General features: G+C 34.8%; 4 protein-coding genes and 1 pseudogene across 5 annotated transcripts; 2 read left to right on the forward strand and 3 right to left on the reverse strand.

Moving 5' to 3' along the window:
* Positions 1 to 1,392: 1,392 nt before the first annotated feature.
* On the reverse strand, positions 1,393 to 5,239 carry LOC122582471 (putative disease resistance RPP13-like protein 1). 2 transcript variants are annotated; one of them, XM_043754866.1, is made up of 3 exons: positions 2,861 to 5,239; positions 2,138 to 2,704; positions 1,393 to 1,746 (listed from the first exon to the last, which is right to left on the reverse strand). In XM_043754866.1, the coding sequence occupies exons 1-2, from the start codon at positions 5,204 to 5,206 to the stop codon at positions 2,186 to 2,188; spliced, it is 2,865 nt and encodes a 954-aa protein (XP_043610801.1). In that variant the 5' UTR covers positions 5,207 to 5,239; the 3' UTR covers positions 1,393 to 1,746; positions 2,138 to 2,185. The 2 variants fall into 2 exon arrangements, with proteins under 2 accessions (XP_043610801.1, XP_043610800.1); XM_043754865.1 differs by having other exon boundaries at positions 2,138 to 5,239.
* On the reverse strand, positions 5,235 to 5,614 carry LOC122583536 (putative disease resistance RPP13-like protein 1). Its single transcript, XM_043755930.1, has 2 exons — positions 5,308 to 5,614; positions 5,235 to 5,239 (listed from the first exon to the last, which is right to left on the reverse strand). Exons 1-2 carry the CDS (start codon positions 5,612 to 5,614, stop codon positions 5,235 to 5,237), a joined length of 312 nt encoding a protein of 103 aa, XP_043611865.1.
* A 2,020-nt stretch (positions 5,615 to 7,634) lies between these two features.
* Positions 7,635 to 12,134, forward strand: LOC122581751 (probable plastid-lipid-associated protein 12, chloroplastic). The gene is made up of 12 exons (XM_043754023.1): positions 7,635 to 7,952; positions 8,518 to 8,571; positions 8,640 to 8,714; positions 10,440 to 10,559; positions 10,650 to 10,841; positions 10,924 to 11,007; positions 11,084 to 11,167; positions 11,275 to 11,328; positions 11,425 to 11,504; positions 11,612 to 11,719; positions 11,796 to 11,899; positions 11,988 to 12,134. The coding sequence occupies exons 1-11, from the start codon at positions 7,659 to 7,661 to the stop codon at positions 11,869 to 11,871; spliced, it is 1,221 nt and encodes a 406-aa protein (XP_043609958.1). The 5' UTR covers positions 7,635 to 7,658; the 3' UTR covers positions 11,872 to 11,899; positions 11,988 to 12,134.
* Positions 12,135 to 13,405: 1,271 nt separating this feature from the next.
* Positions 13,406 to 15,131, reverse strand: LOC122581624. Its single transcript, XM_043753867.1, has one exon. The coding sequence runs from the start codon at positions 14,977 to 14,979 to the stop codon at positions 13,672 to 13,674; it is 1,308 nt and encodes a 435-aa protein (XP_043609802.1). The 5' UTR covers positions 14,980 to 15,131; the 3' UTR covers positions 13,406 to 13,671.
* A 1,375-nt stretch (positions 15,132 to 16,506) lies between these two features.
* Positions 16,507 to 20,795, forward strand: LOC122582835 (annotated as a pseudogene).
* Positions 20,796 to 24,287: the final 3,492 nt, after the last annotated feature.

Genomic DNA, 24,287 nt, shown 5'->3' on the forward strand with positions numbered 1-24,287 from the left:
TAAGTTGGAGTTAGAAAACCTTGTCCCACATTGGTGTGGGATATAAACTTTCACTAGTTTATAAGTGGAAGTTTCTAAGCCATGTCAAGATCTTGTGTTGTGTTTTACTCTGGCTCCTACCCGCGCGTAGGGCACAGAAAATGTGTTTCTGGGTCAAAATTCTCTGAACCAACCAATGCATGTACCTGCGGCCACAAGCCAGGCTATATTACGTTTCCTTTGTTTTGCAGGATTGTTCTTGTGGCTGATTTTATTTGGTTCTGTTTTGCTTCATAATAATCTATCATTTTGTAATATAATATATATATATATTTAAGGAATTACATATTGTTATTATACTGTTTTCCAACACTTTTCGCATCAACCAAGTCTCTTAACACTGCTTCATAACAACCTTAATTGAAATTTCCTGTTGGCAGAGAAGAAGAGTTACCAAACAAGGCTTCTCATGACTTCCATTCTGTATGGCAAAAACTTGGCACTCTTTCTCAAACAACCCAAAAGGAGCAAGCATTGGGGCATGGTTTCATATATCTGCTGGTAGGGACCATGAGTACGATGCCCGGGCTTCCCACCAGGCCTTCTTTCTATGACATTGATCTTCATGCTACTACTCGGAAGGTAAACGGGATTTCATGAAACTTTTTTTGTATATCTGTTGCATTTGTATAACATACACTAGGGTTATATATATACAAACTATAAAACCACGAAGCAAAAATAAAAATGTTCGGAATGACAACTGAATTTGAAAAATGAATTGGGCCACATTGTTCGACTAATTTAACAATCACTCATTCATCCTAAACTAACAAGTATAACTTTCTTTCCTTCTAACATGATAGCAAATATAGCAACTACAGTCTTGTCACCAATATTCAATCAATTAACCACTCAAATGAATTGGGCAAAGTGGATGGTTTGGATAAAACCTGTTGGTGTCCATAATATAGTGCGAACAAAAAACAAAGAGAGATGAAATTTCTGATGAAAGTTGTTTGATCGTCACAATAAAATGTTATCTGCTCCATACCTTGGGCAAAATACCCACATCCATACATACAATCAGTGAATTAAAAAGAAAAACCATATATCTTCATGATAAAGTTGAAAAGGTTGACCTGAAAAGCTCAGAAAGGTAAAACATCTACTTGTACTTTAAGGCACAAAGTAACCACATTAGTCCTAATGTACAAAATCACAACTTCATCCTCCAAATATATACGCACTTGCAAAGTCATAGTTAAGCTAGTTAAGAACTTGATAAACAACTTCTCAAATGATCACTTATACTACGTACTCTATTTCGCTCTGTTTCTGCCGTCGTGTAAAATGCTACATTTAGGCAACCGTAGTCGAGCAATATGCAATGTACACAATGAAAGAAAGCAATGACAACTGAATAGAGGTTCTGAATTAATAATTATATAACGGAAATCCAACTGTGTGTCATAAACTAAACTAAGCAACATGAGACTGCATGACATTACAAATTTAAAATCGAGTTATTAACAATAACAGATATCAACATAAACAGTTCGCAAGTTGTAAAAACACCCACATAATCTTAACTGCGAACACCTTCCATAAGTCCGAAACTTCGACAATGCTTTATCTTTCGGTGGTTACAAAAAAGAATAACCCATGAAAGCAAGTCTTTCTTTGTTTTTTCTTCTTCTGATGGTAAGTTGTCAATTCTCCTACTACCACTTTGATTATCCTTGGCACAATTCTAAAGCACATGACCTGCATACAAAAAGATGAAATTCCCAACTTAGTCTACAAGTTTGATTTACGAAATGAATGTTATCAAGCCAAATAGAAATGTCTGTATGTTACCATTGAGGAATTTCAACATTTTTTGAACAACAATCACATATGTACTATTTTTACTATGTTTGCTTCTCCTCATTAATAGTTGTTGTAACGTGATCACAACTTATCCTAAAAAGTATATAAAAAGTAAATTAACCACATAAATGAAGACCAATTTCTGTTAAAAATGTACATGTTTATTTAGGGAATTTAAAAATAAGTTAGTCACATTGAGAAATTTCATCCAACAATATACTAATATATTTATTTATTTCTAAAACTATGATATAACTATCTAACTAAAGAGATTGAGATAACATACAACGATGTTAATGTATATCCTAATACACCTTCAATGCTTCCTTTTTTTCTAATACACATTTACTATCATAGATGAAGTTGTTTGTGGCACATCTTTAAGCTTTGGGCAATCCGAAATATCAAGTTGTTGAAGGTGAGGGAGGTGTTGTAAGACCTCTGAAACCGATTCCACTTCCTCAAATCCTGAGATTTCTAGAGAAGTTAGAGATGATGGAAGAAGAAAACATGCTAAACTCATATTATTATGATTTCGTTTTTCCATTGTTCCAAATGAAACCACTCTTGAATTCTCTCCATGTAACGCTAATACCACAAGTGAGGGTGGGTAATTTTGAAACCCCCACTCTGACATTGGCTTATTTAATTCTCCTATTCTTAGACACTCCAAATTAGGAGGCCACAACCCACATGATGGAAATGATTTCTCCATGTTTGGACATGTAAATATCCGCATCTCTTCTAAAGATGTGAGACTTTGCAAATTCCCTTGAGATATTGACTTTATATTCTTGCAAAATTTGACCTCAAGAAACTCCAATTTAGACAATGATGATGATGAGCGGTCCTCCTGCAATTTAGAGAAACTGAGTGATGTCATTGATGAACAATTACTTATAACCAAACACTCAACACTATTTGGACAGCAGTAACTCTCCAGTGCATCACAATAATAAAGAGTTACTTGTCTAAGAGATCCCATGGTACTACTTCTAACATTAACCACCTCATTCTCTCCCCGAGTTGATTCCAAAGATCTGAGACTTTGCAAATGCTCTTCGGATATTGACTTTAAATTCATGCAATATCTGACCCGAAGAAACTCCAAATTAGAGTTGGACAAGCTCAGTGATGTCATTGATGAACAAAATGATATCTCCAAACTCTCAACGCTATTTGGACAACAATAACTCTCCAGTTTATCACAATGATGAAGCGTCACTTGTCTAAGAGATCTCATCATGCTACTCCCCACATTAACCACCTCTTGTCCCTCAATCGATACCAACTTTGGGCAGTTATATATTCCTAACTTCCTAAGTGAAGTCAGATGCCCAAGTGTTGCTAATTTTTTACAATTCTTACAATCTCTTAATGTAAGCGCTGTTAATTGATCAAATAAAGGATCCCCAAGCCAACTAGGAAATTTCATTCCCCCATACCCATTAATACTCAGTGTTTTCAACTCGGAGTGAGGCCTTAGCATTTCAATTACATCATCTTCATTTGTTATATTCCGAAAAGCATAATTCCATACCAATTCCAAATCATCAAGGCCCTTCTTTTGTTGTAAATTGGCATCCTTTGCTTCAGTTGGATCTATCACTTTCTCCAACCCCTCGATGTAAAGTTCACCTTGAAGATCTTTTAGGCCCTTGAGCTCAGATATTTTAAACCCATTATCTTTTTGGATAACAACCTTGGATAATGTTTTTAGATTAGTCAACCCACCAATCCCTAAAGGCAACATCTTTAATGACGAAGTACCAGCCATGTCAAGATGTCGCAAATTAATTAGCTTTACAAAACTAACAGGCAATTTAGATAACATACGACACCCACGGACCAACAAACTTTGTAGATTATATAGTTCACTCACTTCTTCTGGTATTTGTCGGATTTCTGCATTCGAAAAATCAAGGTATCTTAAATGCTTGAGATTACCAATGGATTGTGGTGCCTCTGTGATTGACCAATTAGTTAAGCTTAGCACCCTTAGGAAGTGTAAGTGAGGAAGTAATTTTGCAGTAACATTGTCCAATGTATCAAATCCCTCCCAACGACCTGATGAAACAGGTAAGAACGTTCGCAAGCATCTCGCTTTGTGTAATTCTTTGAACTTTTTATACTTTGCAACTCGTTGTTGACGTATGAATGAAAAGTAACGAAACTTTTCATAAGCTTCGTGACTTCCATTAAGATCCATATTCTCATCCAACCTAAAGAAAAACTCTCCAGCAACACTTGTGGCCAAGTCATTCATTAAGTCATGCATTATGTATCGTGATTCCTCATTCTCTAAAGGTTGAAAGAAGGACCTCGAGAGTAGTTCTTCAAAATACTTGTCACCCAAACTCTCCATTGGCTGGTTATTGCCCTTTGATTGGGACAGAAACCCTTGAGCCATCCACAATAGGACTAACTTTTTCTTTTCAAACTCATAGTCCTTTGGAAATAAGGAGCAATATGCAAAGAGTTGCTTTAGATGTGAAGGGAGGTCATAATAGCTTAACTTCAAAGCTGGAAGAATGTCACTTTTGTCATCCGAATTCCATATATCGCTATTCAACAACTCTTTCCATTCGACCTCTTTATTTCCCTTGGTTTTCAAAACCCTCCCAAGTGCTATCAAAGCCAAAGGCAACCCGTCACATTTCTTAACAATACTTTGAGCAATCAATATAAGTGATGGATGATTTATAAAGTTTTGTTCACCTAGAGCAGATTGAGCTAATAAAGACATAGATATCTCATCAGACAAAACCTCCAGCATATAAGGTTGCAAAGAGTCCATCACAAATGCAACCTCCTTCTTCCGAGTGGTCACCAGAAATTTACTTCCATGTTCCCCTACATCAAAAGCACTTCTAAGAAGATTCCATTTGTTGTGGTCTTCGTTCCAGATATCGTCTAAAACAATCAGGAACCTTTTCTTTGAAAGTTTTTCTTGAAGGGCCACATGAAGCAGATCCAAAGTAACAAACTGTCTGTCCTCCCCTCCTACAGCTTGATAAATGGCCTTGCTAATATTGACTACATCAAATTCATCGGAAACACAGACCCATGCTGCGAGTTCAAAGTGATCTTTCACTCTCTGATCATTGTACAAAAGTTGGGCGAGAGTTGTTTTTCCAATCCCACCCATACCAACTATGGACACAATACTGATCACATTATGATTGCCGCATGCTGCCTCATTACCCAGCAACTGCCCAATCAATGCCTCTTTATCTTCTTCCCGGCCCAAAACTTTGGATACATTAACAGATGATGTAGTCGTTCTATTCGACCTATCGACTTTCCGATCCGCTACTAAACCCAGAACCTGTTTCCGGTCATAAAGATTTTTCATCTTAGAGGTAATAATATCTAGCTTGGAACTAATCTTTTGACCATAGATAAGTTTACTAGGAGTGCAATTAGTACAAGTTGGAAATATCTTGAGTAACTTACTTCTGGTGCTGGTGCTGGCTTGAGATGTTTTAAGGTCTTGCTTCATGACTTCAGTTGCGATATCATCAAGTACATCGTCAATGTCGTACGCCAACTCCTGGAGTTCGTTCAGCCATAACTTAACAGCTTGAATTGTTATTTCCTTTTGGCCTGCATCGGCAAGTACAGCTTGGAACAAGGGTAAAGTTTTCTTCCACTCTTCCAGCTGAGAATCGATTCCTTGAGATTGTGCAAAATTCATCAAGGCAGCAGAGAATAGGTTCTCAATTAGCCCACCCACGACAGCACTGACTAGGACCTCAGCCATTGATTGGTATTATGATCGTTTGTTTGTTTTTAGATTAGATGAAAATGAAAGAAAAAAGAGAAGACCAAGACTTGTGTCTTGGAAAATGGTATACAGTACGGTTGTTTATTTATTTGGTGGAGGGCCCTGACTTTAAATTAAACAAACGCGTTGAATAGCAAACTACTCGATCTCCTTATATGTAATTAATTAATATTGCAAGGCTTTTTGATTTTTTCTTTTGAAGGTATCTGTGAGTACGGATTGAATTTCACAACAAGGATTAACATTATTCTGACTTAATCGGGTTCATACTAAAAAGCCTCTTCACCCAATACCTAATAGAAAGAACCATCCCCTCCCCTTCCCCCAATATTCCGTCTAAAAACACAAGTGCACGACAACATATTAGAGAAAACTTTGTCTTATAAGACTTGAACTTGGATCTTCACAAATTCAAGCCTTTATGAAAGAACCTCCTTACCTCATGAGAAAAGTTCCTTACGAATGGACTATGTTGTCTTATACTACAAGGCTTTTTGATACTTTCTAATGTATTGGATTAAGAGTGGTTCGAAGTTAGAACAACCCGAGGAGTCAAGTTACTCATAACTCATTGGAATAAAATTAAAAATCAATCTTTGATTTGATATAAAAATGAAGATTTCTCTGGAATTTGTAAGTATCTCTATAGATTGACTTGTAAATTGGTTTTGTTTCTTTGTTATATCATAAATCTAATCGATTACTCTTTCATTGGACAGATGTGTCCACTTGTATATAAAACAAGTAGTTTGTTGCAGTATAATATACTCGTATTATTTTTATCACTTTTTAACCATCGAAAAGGACTACAATTTTGTCGTTTCTTTGTAGAAATGAAATGTATGATAATTTATTATTTAGCTTGGACGTGTAAGATAACATATTTTTTCGTTTCTTTGTACATTGAATTTAGGTGTCAAAAGCTATGTTTTGAAATACAATTGAATCAAAATTCCATTGATTCAATAATATAAAATTCCATTTAATGGAATCTAATTCTCTCTATAGTTTTCTCCTAAAAACGAACAATAATATAATCATAGATACATTGTCAAATTAAAAATATTTGTCACACTAGTTTCCCATACTTTAATAAATAAAATGCATGTTCTATCCTTAGTTAATATCATCTAATTTTATCTTAAATATTAAAAAAAGAAAAAATATATTTTTGGTCCCTCAAGTTGGCAGGATTTTCAGTTATTACCGTGAATTAATTATAGAAAAAACCTTCAAGTTGGTCTTTTTTTTCGCTTTTCACTTCGTGGCTAACAGTCGTCTATTAGGTCTGTTAAGGGATGGGCATATTCGTCATTTCACCATTCGCCGCTGCCGCAGCTATCACCACCGCCACGGTCATGCGCCAACACTCCGTCACCGCCACTACAACCATTACATCGCCGCCACCTCCAGGGCTCCACCGCCACCACCACCGCACGCCACCATCACTCGTCACCGCCACTACCGTCGTCTCCATTACACCGTCGTTTAGTATTATAAAGCAAAATTTAATTTTGTTGAATTTTAAGTTTCAACAATTCATCAAAATCACATTATATCAATAACTTATACTACTTGTTGCCGACGCCATTACCATCATATGCCACAACCACCGTCATATGCCACAACCACCAGTCACTGTCGACCGCCGCCATTACATCACCGTCACCATCGCCCGCCACTCCGCCACTACCACTGCATGCCACCAGCACCCATCACTGAAAACATCGCCGTATCGTTGCGCAAATACCTTCTAGTTGGTTGATCAAGTCATTCTCTATCACTTTAAACCAAGGGCATTTTTGATCATGTGGTCATAAAAATATATTTTGTTTGACATACAAAACAAAATAAAATTAGAGAAGGGCAATTTAAACCAATCATACAAAAACTAAGTGGGGCCTTCTTATATAACAACCATGCAAATAATTCTCTATGATATTGTAGTGGCCGTTATCTAAAAGCACTAAATATTTAAACAAAAATATCAGTTTTTCACTTGTTTCATTACTGAAAATTAATGGGGTGCTACTCAATGGAGGTTGGGATTCAATTGAATCACCATTTTCCCAGAATTAATCAAAAAAGGATTATACAAAGACGACCTTATAATTCATTTTTGAAAATGAAGCAACGACATCATTGTAAATATGTCACCCGACCTCATCATATCGTTTCGTGTTCTACATTAGACGAAGCACAGATTCAGCAGCAGGAGGAAGAGATTTCATTCAGTGATGCCGAGAAATCGCTTATAAGTAGTCTTATTGGTATTCAAGGACGCGGTCGTTCTGCTTCTCCTCAGCAACTCAAAGTAAACATTACATATTCTGTTCTGTTAAATCTTTCCCTTTAACCTTTTGGAACGATGTCTAACTCTTTATGCAAGAATTATATAGTTTTAAGGTAATATTAACATAATTTGGAATTAAGTTTTATGAGTAAAATTTACATTTTTGAATGTCTATAAAAGTAGATTTGTTTAGACGGGACATGATTAAATTACCCCAGTCTTTGTCTATAACGACTCTAATTACTAGTTAAATATCGCCTCTTGGCCCGACTGGTCTGTCATTTGGTAAATGCAGAGCATTTACATTGAGCTAAGAGCCAGACTACCAACAAGTATTCGATTTGGAAGCCCAACCTTTGTTTATATAGTGCTAGCAGTCCCCTGATTCGCTGAGTGGTCATCACAATGACCCACATCTTAGTATCTAACAAGATAAAATGTCTGAAGGACGTTTATATTTAGAACCATATTTGAAATTTGAAAGATAACGAATTGAAACCATTTATTATGGATGCTCTAATGGATGTGTTAGAAAGAACGTCGTGTTGATGTATGATATATTTTTGATATTCTTTTGATTGTGTAGGACGTTGAACAAGCCGTGAAAGTTCTAGAAGCTACTCAAGGCATTCCTGATCCGGTATGTGATCATTAAAACTTAAACCTTAATCATTGATCCATAAAATACTTAACCATCAAATGTTGCAGACCAGCTCGAGTCTGATTGAGGGCAGATGGCAATTGGTCTTCACAACAAGACCTGGAACTGCCTCCCCGATCCAGGTTACCCTTCAACTCATCTCATATCAAGCTTTTATGCAAATGCTTTGCTCAAAATTTAACCAAAGTTTCATCATTTGATACGAACCAATGGCTTGTATCAAATGATAAGAACAATAACAAATGATAAGAACAATAACAAAGATAGACTGGTATTCGAGAACCAGTAAACTCCCAAATTAAACTAAATAAGAACAATAAACTTCTGATTAATATTCCACACCCCAAAATTACAGCCCTAATATTCTATTTATACTAATCCTATAGCTTGGTTAAAAAGCTAACTAAATAATAATAATAAATATATCAATAAAATACTTTCCTAATAATAATAATATTAATAAATAATGTGGAGACATATCATTACTCCCGCCCCAAACAACAAGTACCTTATCCTCAAGGTGTTTCCTTAAAAAGTTCTCTCTAGTAGTTCCAGGATCCCAAATCTTGACTTGTAAATCCATAGCTTGCTGATCATAGTGAAATTGTAAAATAGACCCGATCATTGGTTTGTCTTCCAACCTGTTAGCTTTATAAATTATGGTGTTTAATTGTAAATTTTCATTAGTGGAAGGGGCTTAGTGTTAATTAGACTTATGTATAAATATCCCCTTCCACCCCCATTTTGTAACCATATCCTAAACTCCTGTTCAACACAACTTGGCGAGTGTTTTGAAGACTACTCCATAGATATATTAAGCTGCCACTTCAACTTCGACATCATATCAGGTTTGAACTTTGAACATGTCATGGTTCTGCCCTATAACTTGAAGTATACTTCTGATAAAGATGTTTTCTTTCTGAGTAATATTATTTCCAATAGGAGGTTGACTAGGGAAATCTTTCAGCAAGGCAGCCTTACTGTTTTCAATAAACTTATTCTCTATATCTTCTGACACCACCATGATTTGTTCTATAAGAGCCACTTCTTCATCACATGGAGCAACCATAAACTCAGTTGTACTACCACCATCTTTGCTATTGTCTTCCACTGTGATAGGTCTGGTAGGTACAAAATATAACTGAGTTTTCGTGAGAATATTTTCACAGTCCCATTTATTTTCTGACTGTGACGTTTCCAGTTCACACCTTTCAGCAACAACAAGTCAGCAAGTTGGTCATGGATGTCCCATATATCCATCAGTATACTTTGTTGAACTATTGCCATTCTTTGTTCAGATCTCAACATCTCCTTTTGGATCTTGTGAAAAGTCTGCATACTAGCTCGATGTTCTTCCATTATCTTGGACCGAAGATACGCCATTGATTCAAGCAATTAAAAATAAATAAATATTTTTAATTCCGTGCTGTGAGCAGTGACGATGAACTAGTAAATGCAACAGTGTTTCCGGCGATGAACGGTACCCTCGTGAACAGTGGTTTGAAAAGTGTTTTTTTTGTGGATATCACAGGTTGCAAGATCGATGCTCTGATACCAATTGATACGAACCAATGACTTGTATTAAATGATAAGAACAATAACAAAGATAGGCTGGTATTCGAGAACCAGTAAACTCCCAAGTTAAACTAAACAAGAACAATAAACTTCTAACTAATATTCCACACCCCAAAATTACAGCCCTAATATATTATTTATACTAATCCTATAGCTTGGTTAACAAGCTAACTAAATAATAATAATAATAAATATATCAATAAAATACTTTCCTAATAATAATAATACTAATAAATAATAAATAATGTGGAGACGTATCATCATTCTTGTAGAGAACATTTGTTGGGGTCGATTTGTTCAGTGTATTTCAAGAAATTTATCTTCAGACAAATGATCCCCGAGTTTCAAATATTGTCAAATTCTCGGATGCAATAGGTGAGCTTAAAGTTGAGGTATGTATGTCTTTGTTCATCCACACAGCTATATATCATTGCACTTTGACATATATTTGATTGTGTGTTTGACCTGCATGTATAACTTAGGCTGCAGCTACAATCAAAGACGAGAAAAGAATTCTTTTCCGTTTTGATAAAGCTGCATTTTCACTCAAGTTTCTCCCTTTCAAAGTACCATACCCCGTGCCTTTTAGACTCCTTGGTGATGAAGCTAAGGGTTGGTTAGATACGACATATTTGTCGAAATCAGGGAACCTTCGTATCTCAAGAGGAAATAAGGTAACTTTGATATGCAGTTAGCCAAGTTCGATTTGCTTTTTTCTTGAATTTAATAACCACCAGCTATGTTGGTATAGTGCAGGGGACGACATTTGTACTTCAGAAACAAACAGACCCACGACAAAAATTTCTTTCTGCAGTTTCCTCTGGTAGATCAGTGATTCAGGTGCCATTTTAAATCTCTAAATTGAGTTTGGAGTGTTTACATTAGACAATTTTATTAAAAATTTGTCTTCTTGCAGGCAATTGATGAGTTTGTTTCGCTAAATCAAAAGGGAGAACAAAATCTTGTTGAAGGCGAATGGCAAATGATTTGGAGTTCACAGGTCAGTTTTTAAGAGTTGGGATTGGCGATCTGCTCATAGTGTCTGAGATTTATGTATCATAAATAAAACCCTGGAAATGATTCTGATATGTTAAGTCTTTTTCTCAGATGGAAACAGATAGTTGGATAGAAAATGCAGCCAACGGTCTTATGGGCTCACAGGTAAATTCGAGTCTTGACAGTTATTTGGTACATACTGATTTGCCTCACTCTGACCATGACTATCCCGCCTTCTTACTCTAACGTAACTATGTTTAGATTGTCAAAGAGAATGGGAGACTTAAGTTTCTGGTTGACATAGTTTTTGGGTTCAAGTTCTCCATGAATGGAAATTTTGAGTAAGTTTTTTATACATTTTTTCCAAGTTAGTTACAAACTAGCAAATTTAGTATCATAACAATAACAATGGGTAAAGTTATACTTACACCTTGCTCTCTGGATGCAGGAAATCCAGCACCAACGTGTATGATGTGACGATGGATGATGGTGCAATCGTGATTGGTCCATACGGGCTTCCAGTCGAGCTAGTAACCAAATTCAAATTGGAAGTGTTGTAAGGATTCTAAACTTATCTTTTGCGCCTTTTGTTTGTCATTATTGGACTTGTTATGATTTTTTTTGTTTCTCAGATACTCCGATGACAAGATCAGGATCACTCGAGGGTATAGCAATATTCTTTTTGTTCACCTTCGTGTTGACAGTTGATCAAAATTGTACTTGAATTTCTGTTACAGTAAGTTCCCTGTTGACTGTTGTCCTTTCAAGACCTAAGAAACAACCAAAGTCAACTTACTGACAGTATTAGAACTCCATTATCTCAGGTTGAAGAACATTAAAGATTTGTTGATGATCATACAATTGGTGATAATTATATGTTACATAGTTCTTTTTGGTCTGTTATAGAAACGAATTCAAAACTGTAATTAAGGTTGTTTTCCAATATATTCTGTGCAGTTTTTTGTTGTGTATTTGTTTGTTTGTCTTTTTGTGTATTTTGCAAATTGGGTTCTAATTTTAGCCATGTTTGTTGTTTTTTACATGGACGGTTTGTAAGTCAACGGGCAATTCAGTCATGTTACCTGTTTTTTTTGTCGATGATTAATACAAGTGAACAAGAGGTGATAACCTTTTATCTAAAAAGTTCTCATTACCATATTTGGCCACAAAATATAAGCCCAAAAACATGTTGATATATATTTAAGTAAACATATATCGCAAGTATTTAAACAAATACAAAACATGTTGATATATATTTAAGTAAACATACATCACAAGTATTTAAACAAATACAATTAGATGTGACATCTGAGGCATAACAAAAATTATACAAAGCAAGATTAAATTATGAATAGACCAGAAGAAAGTGATCACAAGAACAGATATGATACATTGATACCACATTTCAAAAACAAATTATTATTTAGAATCTATACTTGTTTATGCTTAGAACATTATGATATACACGTTTTTAATCATGATTATCTTTTTACTAGAAATGAAGATGTATTCGTTTGTGAGTGGAAGAGTTTTCATTTGAAATAAGCATCTGTTTTGGTGCTTTAACCTTTTACATCATTTAGAAAATAAGCTAATATCCATAAATTGGTTTTTGTATAACAAGTGTATTTCTAATGGGCAAAGGTCACCTATTCAAATAGATCAAAATCCTGTGAAGTTGAAATCAACTTGATAAGCCAAATTATGAAATCAACATCATAAGTCATGTTAAAAGTGTTATAAGTAGGAAAGAACATAATAAGTCCTTAATTTTAATTAGTTTGTAGGTCTAAATTTTCATTTACTATTTTGTAACTGGCAAGTTACTGGTCAACATGCAACATGCCTAGGATCGCGATCCATTTACATATGGACATAATAATGCCAATTTTAAAGGTTGTTAACAAGTCTGAATTTGATATGATGAACACTGAAAAAAATTATTAAAAAAAAACACAAATAAACCAAAAACAAAATCACATGATGCCAATGACATTGCCAACCATGTCATATTGTCATGTACTTCATCACTAAACGGTACACTTTTAGCTACTTAGAGATGAGCTTTGAATTTTGGGCATGCAATCCATGTGTCTTGAAATAAATTACAAAGAAAACACAGAACAAAGCATTTCTTTGGTGTAATTTGGAATGTAATCAAATTAGCATGCAATGCAACTTTCCAATCAGTACTACTTTTTAGTCACTGAAAACAAATATTATGTAAAACATTAGGCAAGTGTTTAAATCAAAGTTATGCATAGGTGGTTCAACAACATTATTTAGGAGTGCAACATACGAAGTACATAACCTTACCTAAAACCTTCTTTATCCTCTTCCAAAACATAAAAACAAAAACAAAAACCAAAAAAAAATGCAAAAATAACAAACAAAACCAAACCATAGAAAACCTCCAAACTTATTTGCACATTTGGATAGACTTGGTTTCATCATCATAATACTTGATAGTAAACACAGACAATACATTGAACTCTAAAAGTTGTTACTTCATTCATCCTTAGCAAGTCCTTTATTGGCATCTTCTACTTCTTTAGTACTAAATCCCTCGACATGTTTTTCATGATCATCATCTCCTGCTGTTGCCTCATTATTGTTTTCTTTCTTAGTTTCGATATCTTCTGTATCGTCTTCTTCCATACAAACATCTGTTGTTACATTAGTACCATGTTCTGTTTCTTGCATACCCTTTTCAATGCTGCTCTCAGATTGCTTAAATTCAACATCTGCATTATTATTCTCTTCCGAATTTTGACTCCTTTCTACGTTTTCCCTCATTACATCGTTGTTGTCTTCCATAGACGGACCATAACCCCTACTACTCTCGCTCTCGTTATCAGAATCATTCTCTACAACCTCTTCATTATTAACGCGTTCTGACACACCCCCACTTTGTCGTTCAAGACGCTGCAACCGCATTCTCAAATCATCAAACTCCCTTTCCATCAAAAACAACCTTTCTTTCAATATCAAATTCTCTTCTTCCAACTGCGCTATATGCGTATCCTGATCATCCACTCTATTCTCCAAATTATAACTAGTATGATCTACACCACCACCACTATAATTCGGATAAATCATCTCAAACCGACTCAAATCATGATCCAATCTCCTTTCCACTTCCACATGTTCTTCCACATCACTCTCACTCGATTCTCCTCCTTCATCGTCCTCATCCTCCTCACCCGCCTCACCGTCATTCCCATTTCCGGGTGACCTTAACCTAATCAAACCTTTCATTGACCCATAACCATCTACACCCCATTCCTCTTTAGCCATATCTACTAGAACCTCCCTAGAGGGAGAAAAAATCGGGGTGGGCAACACTGCTGGTGTCACCGGACAAGGTGACACCAACGATGTAATCCCACCCGCTTTCTTAGCACGAATCAAAAACGATGTCGTGTTCCTAGGGGCAAATGGGGCTGATCTACCCCCATAATTATTATTATTATACTTCTTTTTAGGAAAATATCTCCTAGCTTTTAACCTATTTTGTTGTTGCAATTCATTCAATGTTGGTGGATTATATCCACCACTACTATTACTATTATTAACTCCTATAATTGTTTTGTTAGAATTCCACTTTTCATTATTCAATCCCTTCTTATTTTTCCAACTATTCTTACTTCGTTGTCCGATCGATGGGACAACAGAAGTCTGAGGTGGGGGCCACATTCCGTATCCCCCGCCCCCACGGTGGGTGGACATCGACCCACCACTAACACCCTGTACAAACATTTGGGAATTCTGATTATTCATTACAGGTTGACCCATATTCATCTGATTGTTTGCCATCTGATCTTACAAACAAAATTATATAAACTAATTTAATTTAATTTAAAAAACCCCTAATACAACACAATAAATATTAGGAAAAAAAATAGAAAAAACCCTAAAATAAAATAAGGAGACAAAAAGCTGATGTTAGATATTAACGATGATAAGATCTGGAAGGTAAATAATAAATAAAATTAAAGGTTTGAATTTTTAAATTTGGACAGATAATTGTTTTGTTGTGTTTTTGTGATGTTTTTAGAGAGAAATTGTAATTGAAAGAAAATGTAAAAAGGAAGGGAAAGCGTGTGGTTTATGATTATGTGGAGGCGAATAAAAGGGAGGGGATGGAATTATATATAGGCAGGTGTAATGGATGATGTGTGCGATGGACGGATGGGATTGATTTGTTTAATCTGATGGCTAAGATTGGGGGTTTTAAGCGAATTAGCGTCGGTTAATGAAGGATACGAACGAATACGAAATTACGAATATTTAAGGAAGTACTGTTTCCTTTTATAAAATTTCAATGATAAAAATGGTGTGAAAAACGCTAAATATAGCCATTGGTTTAAGTTTTTTTTTACAATTCCAATCTAATTCACAGTGAAGACATGTCCATCACTCCTTATTATAATCAAAATTCATATTCTAAACATCAAAAACCTCAAATATAGCCATTGGTTTAAGTTATCGTGCATAAAAAAAATTTTTTTATCTTTCATATTAAAAGTTCAAACTTAAATTTATGTTAAATGTAGAACTATTTAATGAATTTAACTACATCCCTTAAACTGCGTTTAACAAAACCCAAATAGTATTAGTGTCCATTTAATGAATGGGACTTTATTAAAACTTAATACTTTGAGGTTTTCGATTTAATAATAAATTTAGCCAAAGTATTTTTTTTAACCGAAAAAGAGGATTTTTTGAACATTACAAAATTTACTCTCGATGTTAAATCATTATAGATAGAGGTAATATTCCTGAACCAAAATTTTTTTTAAAAAAGGTATTAAGCATTTTTATTTCGAAAGAACTCAGTTTTTTACGGATTAAGACAATGTATGATAGATCTCTTATTATCGAATCACGACAGGAAATTTTTAAACGAAATTTACCATTAAAAAAAAATGTGTTAGTGTAACCAATGTGTTTTGCACGTATCCTGTGCCTTTGTTGTCACCCATCGTCAGGGCTCCAACAAAAGTATCCAATTAGGCCTATAAAATAAACCAATTAGCCCAGGCAAACCCAAACTTGTAAAACAAACTAGCCCATATGAATTAAAATAAACATATACTACACAAAAAAAAAACAAATAACTTATGCGGATTTTGAGCCCCAATAGTTCGACGGTGTATGAGGAGGTTAAGATGTAGGCAGACCTTACCTTTACTTAAGTAGAGAGGCTGTTTCAGTTTCTACCTAAATGGTAGAAAAAGCCCTCCGACCTTTGCATGGGATGACTAGGGTAACTGATCCAACATGCTTCTTTACTACACAAAAAAATATAAAATAAAAATACAAAGGGTTTTACAAAGTACAAACTAATATTAGGGTTTATCAAAGAATTACTCTGAAACCATGCCGAAGCATTACAGACCAGCTGTATGCTCAATCAAATTTCTTATTTTTATTTGTTATATATATTTATATAGATATATATAAGTTCTGATGATGTAATTTGAATAAAATTTGCAGGGGAAAAAGAAAGAAGGAAACGCAGCTAGATATATAACAAGGTCACAAGCTGTTAAGTATCTTCAAGCCAGTCTCTCTGTTTTCAGGTATATAGCTATATATATATATATATATTGCATTTATATATATTGATTTGTTGAATGCCAGTATAATGATAGATACAGAAAGGACTAAAGATTTTAAAATTCTTTTTATAAAAAGTGGAGGTGAAATTTTTAGTCAAGAAGAATATTTTTTGTTGTAAGATTTATGTTTAGACTTATTAAAAATTCAAACTTTTTTTGTGGGTTATGTTAATATGGTTGTATAGTTTCGAAATTTGAGAATTAAGTGGTTGGTTAGTTAAGGCGATTTATGGTCGGAGTCACCTTCATTAGGTAAGGGGTAAGTAATAAGAGTTTAACAACTATGACAATAAGAATGGCATTTGGCTGCAGTGAGGAAGTAGTCAAATTTAGCTTGTTTAGCAACGCAGAGTCCGATACTCTTATTCGAGGTTTTCAAGTTAATGTTTACTGCAGTGTGTCAAAATGCCAATCTTTGAATTTAAATCAGTAATTAACTAGAGTGCGCCAAAAAGCCAACATTTGAATTTGAACTAGTAATTAACTAGCTTAATGTGAAAATCTGTATTGGGTTATTTAATGGAGATTGACAACGTAGAATCTGATGAGATGTATATTTGTTGATAGTTGTATCCAGCTATGCATGTATAGATGTATATTTGTTGATAGTTGTAATCAACTAGGCACTAGCTAAAATGTATATATGCATAGAGTTATACATGTATATTTGTTTACCACAAAAGGAGGTAGGCAACCTGCCTCTATGTAGTTACCAAGGAAGTTGACCGGCTTAGTCTATAGTATAATCCTGTAAATAGTTGTAACCTCTAAAGATATTCTTCATTTTGCTGTGTGTTTAACATTTCAAGTGTTTCTGTTTTTACTTTAATGCGAGATTATGAAATTTTGAAGGGTGTTCTTAAACAAGGTATTCACTGTTCGGATTTTTTGATATGATAGGCGATTATGTATCTTCAAAGGTGTTTTTCCCCGGGACCCAAAGAAGAAGGTGAAAGGAAACCACCATACTTATTATCACATGAAGGATATTTTGTTTCTTAAACATAAGCCACTTCTTGATAAGTTCCGTGAGATGCGGGCATATGAGAAAAAGGTAAAGAAAGCCGTATCTAAGAAGAACAAGGATCTTGCTGAACGCTTGTTGACCCGAAAACCTTCTTACACTCTGGATATGCTTATTAGAGAGAGGTTGGTCGTACTATATCAACGTGACTACATTCATAGCATTTTCACCTATCATTACTCATTGATTAGTAAATTGTGTTGCCTTTAGATATTCAAAGTTCATTGATGCATTGAGAGATTTGGATGACTGTCTCACCATGGTGCATCTTTTTGCCACATTACCTGCCATAGAGAGGAAAATATTCAAGCTGAGCGAATCCATAACTGTCAAGGGTATGCTTTCCAATATTTCATTTGATAGTGAATTGTTAAGGACATTATGTCTTAACTTTTGTTCATTTCTGATATTGTATAATATTTGTATCATCGTATGTCCTATCTGGTAATATAATGTTATATATGTCGTTGTAGGTTAAGCCTTGAGTGGCAGGCATACATATCTCGAACTCATAAGCTGCGTAAGGCTTTCATATCTGTGAAAGGCATATATTACCAGGTACGGTGATCAATGCATACACATTCTTTGTGCATATATACAGTATACGTTATAGAACATAATATGTAACTAATATGAGTGTACAATTAAACCCTGTTCAGGCAGAGGTTGATGGGCAAAAAGTCACATGGTTGACTCCTCATGCACTACAGCAAGTCATGCCTCAAGATGTAGATTTTAAGATCATGCTTACATTCTTGGAGTTCTATGAGGTTTGTGGTAATTGAGTTCATATACATGTGTTATGGATGTTATATCGGCACTAATTTATGCATATCTTTTTTATTCTTACTTGTTCTAACATATACTTTGGTTAAATTTTATATGCAGACTCTCCTTGGTTTTGTCAATCTCAGACTCTATCATTCAATCAATTTAAAATATCCACCTATTCTTGATCCTCGTTTGAAAGCTTTAGCAGCAGGTATGAACTTGCTATCTTGTGTTTAGCTGTTGATGGATCACTATATTTGTGCGTTGCTTTGTGGAAGAATTTTTGGTGTCTTGTGTTTTGGAGATGTTCACTATTTTTGAAAATTTTGCAGATTTATATGCTTTGACAAGGTATGTTGATGCGGAAAACCGGACAAATGGAGCAAGTACCGAAGAGTCTGAGCTTAGACTAGCTCAACTTCAAGACCAGCTTCCTGCTAATGAACCAGGTGCATTAATGCACCTGGTTGATGCTGCTGCTGAGGAGAACGAGGATGATGAAGAAACAAAGGCCTGTAAAACCCTCTTTCAAAATAAGACATTCTTCTTGGGTCGTGAGGTATGATCAATGTCTGGTCAGAATTGTAGTCTTGAGATTATGTAGTCTTGACTTTTAACTTGGCATATTTGTGTGCGCAAGATTTAGTCTTTAAAGTAAGTCTGTCTGTGTGTTTTAGGTTCCAAGGGAGTCGTTACTCTTTGTGATTACTGCATTTGGTGGTGTGGTTTCATGGGATGGGGAAGGAGCTCCATTGAGGAATCTGATCAGAGCATTAATTATCAGGTATGCCATTTTACAAGGAAAGCTTTTAGTTGCATAAATCTTGTTAGACGTCAATATTTTATTATCTACTTTTAGCAAATGCCTTCATAGGTCTGCTTTACCTGGTATGTTGTGCAGATTGTTGATCGGCCAACCCAAAATCACCGGTTTATATCTCGAGATTATATACAACCACAATGGGTGTTTGATTGCATAAATGCACGGGTCATACTACCAACTGAAGAGTATCTGGTTGGAAAGTAGGTTTTATATTTCTTTTGATTTTGTAGATGACATGGCAACTTAGTTTATTAATAAGTTTCTAAATCTTTCAATGCCTTTTGCTGAATAGGGTGCTTCCGCCACATTTGTCTCCATTTGTTGACAACGAAGCAGAAGGTTATGTACCTGAGTATGCAGAGACCATTAAAAGGCTTCAAGCTGCTGCAAGACAAGAAATCCTTCCAATGCCAGGTGCAGAACATGATGATTCCCAGAATCTACTTGTTGAAGGCATCATTGACCGCACAAAAGCAAAAGAAGCTGCTGAGACAAAATGGAAGGTCAGTCAGCTGATGTACAAACATGTATATGTAGTTCAGCACATGTTTGGTTAAAAGTTTGCTTACATGTCTTTTGGTTGGATGCAGATGGCTATGCATCAGACTCAATACCATGAAGAACTAAAGAAAGAACTTGAAGGGACACAATACACACCTGTTGTTACTGAGAGCCAGAAGAACGCTGATGAAGAAGATGCGATAGAAGATGACCCTCTACAGCAGGCTGCAAAGGACGATGACATCCTTTCCACTCTTACAATGTCACACAGTAGACAGGGGCTTTATAAGGCCGTGAAGGTACGATTCCATCTATATCAACAAACCAATCATCCAGTGGACCATTTTGAGTTGGATAATCGTGCCAGACAGTACTTTTTTGGTTCATAAAATATTTAGTCTTATTTAAGATCACAATACAAAATTGTTATTATAATCATAATAATATTCCAAATCCCTAAATTCTTACAGCTAAGTTAATTAATTGACCCGTTTTCATCCATTCACAAAATATCAACTTTGAGTTGAAATTAGTCCAACTATATATTCATTCTTGAACGAATCTTTTGTATCAACTAACCATCTAATTATTTGCTTGTTTAGATTTCCCAAGAAAGGAAAAGGGCAAGCAACCAACTTCTTGAGTTAAGGAAGAAAAATCTTAAAAAAAGCAAGCAAACGTCTACAGACTAAGTTGGATTCTCATCTACTCTGCCAATTGCTGCTTTTAAAAGTGGTTAATTAAAATTTTGTAGTTATTGTTCTCCTCTTGTTTGCATCTTTTCAACATTCTAATTCAAATAGTTTCCAAAGATTGATATTCCTAATGTATCATATACTCTTATTGCAACCACATGTGGAAATCACAAGACTTGTTTAAATCTGGTACTATAGCGTGATGGAATGCTATCTAGGACCTACACAGTAACTTGACCAATCTTAAGAGTTGGTTTATATAAAACGTTGATACCCTCAATTGTGTTTGCATCAAATGTGGCATTTGCAGTTTCAATATATATGAGTTTAGCATTTTTTGAAATTTAAGAAGTCACAACCATGGTAGCTTAGTGGTAGGTCACACTTTCATAAAAGCAGAGTTCGAGGGTTCAAAACTTCAAATTCTGTCTCATGTCTCCGTAATCATGGTGTTACATGATTTTCGTATCTTCCTGTTGATCATAGGGTCTGTCAGTGTAAACTGAAATGGATGGATTATCGTCTCCAGCGTTATAACTTATAATAACCAAAAAAATGTGGTACATACAGTTTAGCTAGTTTCCACAAATAATGTTTCAAACTCGAATGTCTCTGATTCTATAAAAGGGCCTCCTATTTCAACTTATCCAAAGACATTTATGTTGTTTACTCTTTTGCTTAATTGTTTTCCTTTCAAAAAATATATCTTATAACTTTTTAAGATAAATGAGATCTACGGGTTTGTCTGTTTGTTTACTTGAATGTACATAAAAATCTTGATCAGGTTCACCACTTTTTATTTTGAACTAAATGTTCATCACTTCCTAGATAGATGAATTTATATGAACTTCCTGTTGAATGGATTCGGTATGTTTACAAGTCTACTCTGATTCTTATAAAGGATTTTTTTCAACTTAATTGGATCATTGTTTTAGTATAATCAGTTCTTAATTGACATGGTATCGATTGAATATGGAAGAAATAAAGCAAACAAGTATTGCTCATTTGACTCGATAGACAAAATACATAATACAATATGCAATTTGACTTGAAAGAGTAAACCCATCTTTTCACAAGATTAAGTTTTAAACATAAGATATTTATTAACTGAAAAGAGCAGGGGATGAAAAACCAATTCTGGTTTGATTCAAGACTGAATTCAGTTTGAGAAATGAATTTGGTTATGTTATTCAGACTACAATGTGAATTCCCCTTGCTTTTCAGTTTGGGATAAAAGTTGCATAAACAGTATTTATTGAACACGGTAACCAAAAATTGAATCGGTTACCCACTGACAATGCAGTCAATTAGCTTATTGTCTTCAATAAACAGTCGGCGAAACTTAAATGAAGTACAGACATAATATAACTTTGTATAGTTTGTGGGCGTAAGTGGCAACCGCTACAAGAACCCATTTTGCTAATGGGCGTTCAAATATATCTGTTGAGGAGTCGGGAGAAAGCATATTAAAGTGTGGTTTTCAGTACAATGCATTCTAGTTACCTATATAACCAGTAACAATCAACACGGCTGATTCATAATCAGTCATGTGGTTTAGAATTCTCATGTGGTTGATCCATGGTAGAATTTTGTAAAAATCAACACGGCAAACGAATGCTACAAATGTATAAGCTACAGTTGCGTGGACATAGTCATAGCTTTAGCCTTTAAGGGTTATATATTATACCCGAATATTGATAAAATGTATATCTAGTCCACCATCGAAATGAAGATTAAGCATTGCTTTGCTGTTTTTAGTTTTCTTCACATCATTCAGCTTGAAAGCTAGCAACCTAAGAATATGGAAGCAAAAATCTTCATCTGCATGTACTCAAATTCTCGGCGCAAACCAATTCTGTATCCTGCATATTTTTGCAACACATAAAAAAACTAATCATGTTAAAATATACCTATAGACAACATTAAACTACTGTGCATTTTATAGCACTAATTTGGTAAATTTGCCTTAGTCAACTTTAGTCCTAAATGAGACATCTAAAGGAATTCAGACACTAGGAGTTAAATTTTATAGTTCAGGTATTGGTTGCTCATCATTGACAGTGAATTTTTATGATCTAGAGGAAAGAATAATGGTATGGTATGTTGTATACTAACCTGAAAAGCTGTAAATTGGAAGGCCCCTCTGGCTACAAGCCACCATTGTCATCGAACCATCATTCTGGTTTAAAGTCTTTTGCATCATCACGCCTTCATTCACATCATAACCCTCGTTAATTAGTGAAAGACATAGTTAAGTATGCCAATAATGAAGTTAAAGTTTAAAGGCATCAAGCCTCCATTTATATATTTCAAAAAATTATAGATTTAATGATTTATTATAGCTGAACTACTCAAAAAAGAAGTTGAAAGACAACATACCGGGTAATCAAAATCGTGAACAAGTACATTAACTTATAATCTGGAAGAAAGAAAGAGATCAAATATATGGAGAGAAAGGTGTTGGGTTATATAACTCTTATCAAATCAAATCACAAAGCACGCAACGGAAGACAAGATCTATGTAGTTTAATTAATTAACCAAAGTATAGAATGTGTACCTTAAATTGGAGAGAATAAGTAAGAAACCTTTATGATAAGGTTTGAATTAAACCTCTCTACGATTGCACACACAACGTTGGAATGTATGTATGCTAGTACTTGATCATGAACCGAACAACCCTTTGTTCCTAGCTCTAAATTTCGACCCAATCAAAAACCCAAAACCCTTTTTTCTTGATGATGTCGATTGAACCAAAGAGGAGAGGAGAAGAAGAGATTTTTAGGGTTTTAGAAAACCTAATGAATTGTGTGTAGAAAACAATTAACTTAGGCCTCTATTTATAGTGTTTAGGAAACTTGATGACCAAGTTTAGGGTTTTTGAAACCCTTGGACGATCCCCCCCCCCCCCTCTAGACTATTCTAGAGGGTTTCCTAATTCCAACTCTTCTTCGTTAAGTCCGTTAGTTAAGTACCGTTAACTTTTAACGGACCTCCGTTAGTTTTTCGTGATCAAATTAATCAATAAATTACATTTAATATATTAATTAATTTATAGTTATATTCACGTTGAGGTGTGACCCCGTAGGCTTAAATACTTTCCGAATACGTTCATTTTACGTGATCATATACTAACAACTCCCACTTGAGCTCGTAACGAATGAAGGTAATAACATTGGTTAGCGTCTAGCAACACTCCAATGCTCCCGAAAACATTTAAGTATAGTTTTAAACGGTTAAGGCATTTATTATCCCTTTGTTCCGATACCTTTGTTAAATATGAATATGGATCAAGGTCATTTCATAATTTAACGATTATGTTTCTCATTCAATAACTAATTAATGATTACCAAATATAATCGAGAACAATCTGGATTTATTTGGGCACGGCCATGCAAACATCTTAATTAGTCAAATGAGGGCGCCAATGGTATCATGCTTCAACTTTTAAATTGAAGGAACAAATCCTATATTGACTACACGTATCATTCATCATACTTCACGACACTTTCTGAAAATAGCCCTTTATGTACCCCCTTATTCAGGTGAGTTAGAACTACATCTAGTAAGTGTGATTCATACATGCTGACCTACATGTATCTCAAGTTAAAGGATCAATAAAAGTAACCATTTACGAATTTCACTTAATGACGACAATCCATAAAGTGATAATTCATTAGTGGAGTAG

Source organism: Erigeron canadensis, chromosome 9, assembly GCF_010389155.1.
Source record: "Erigeron canadensis isolate Cc75 chromosome 9, C_canadensis_v1, whole genome shotgun sequence".
Lineage (NCBI taxonomy): Eukaryota > Viridiplantae > Streptophyta > Magnoliopsida > Asterales > Asteraceae > Erigeron > Erigeron canadensis.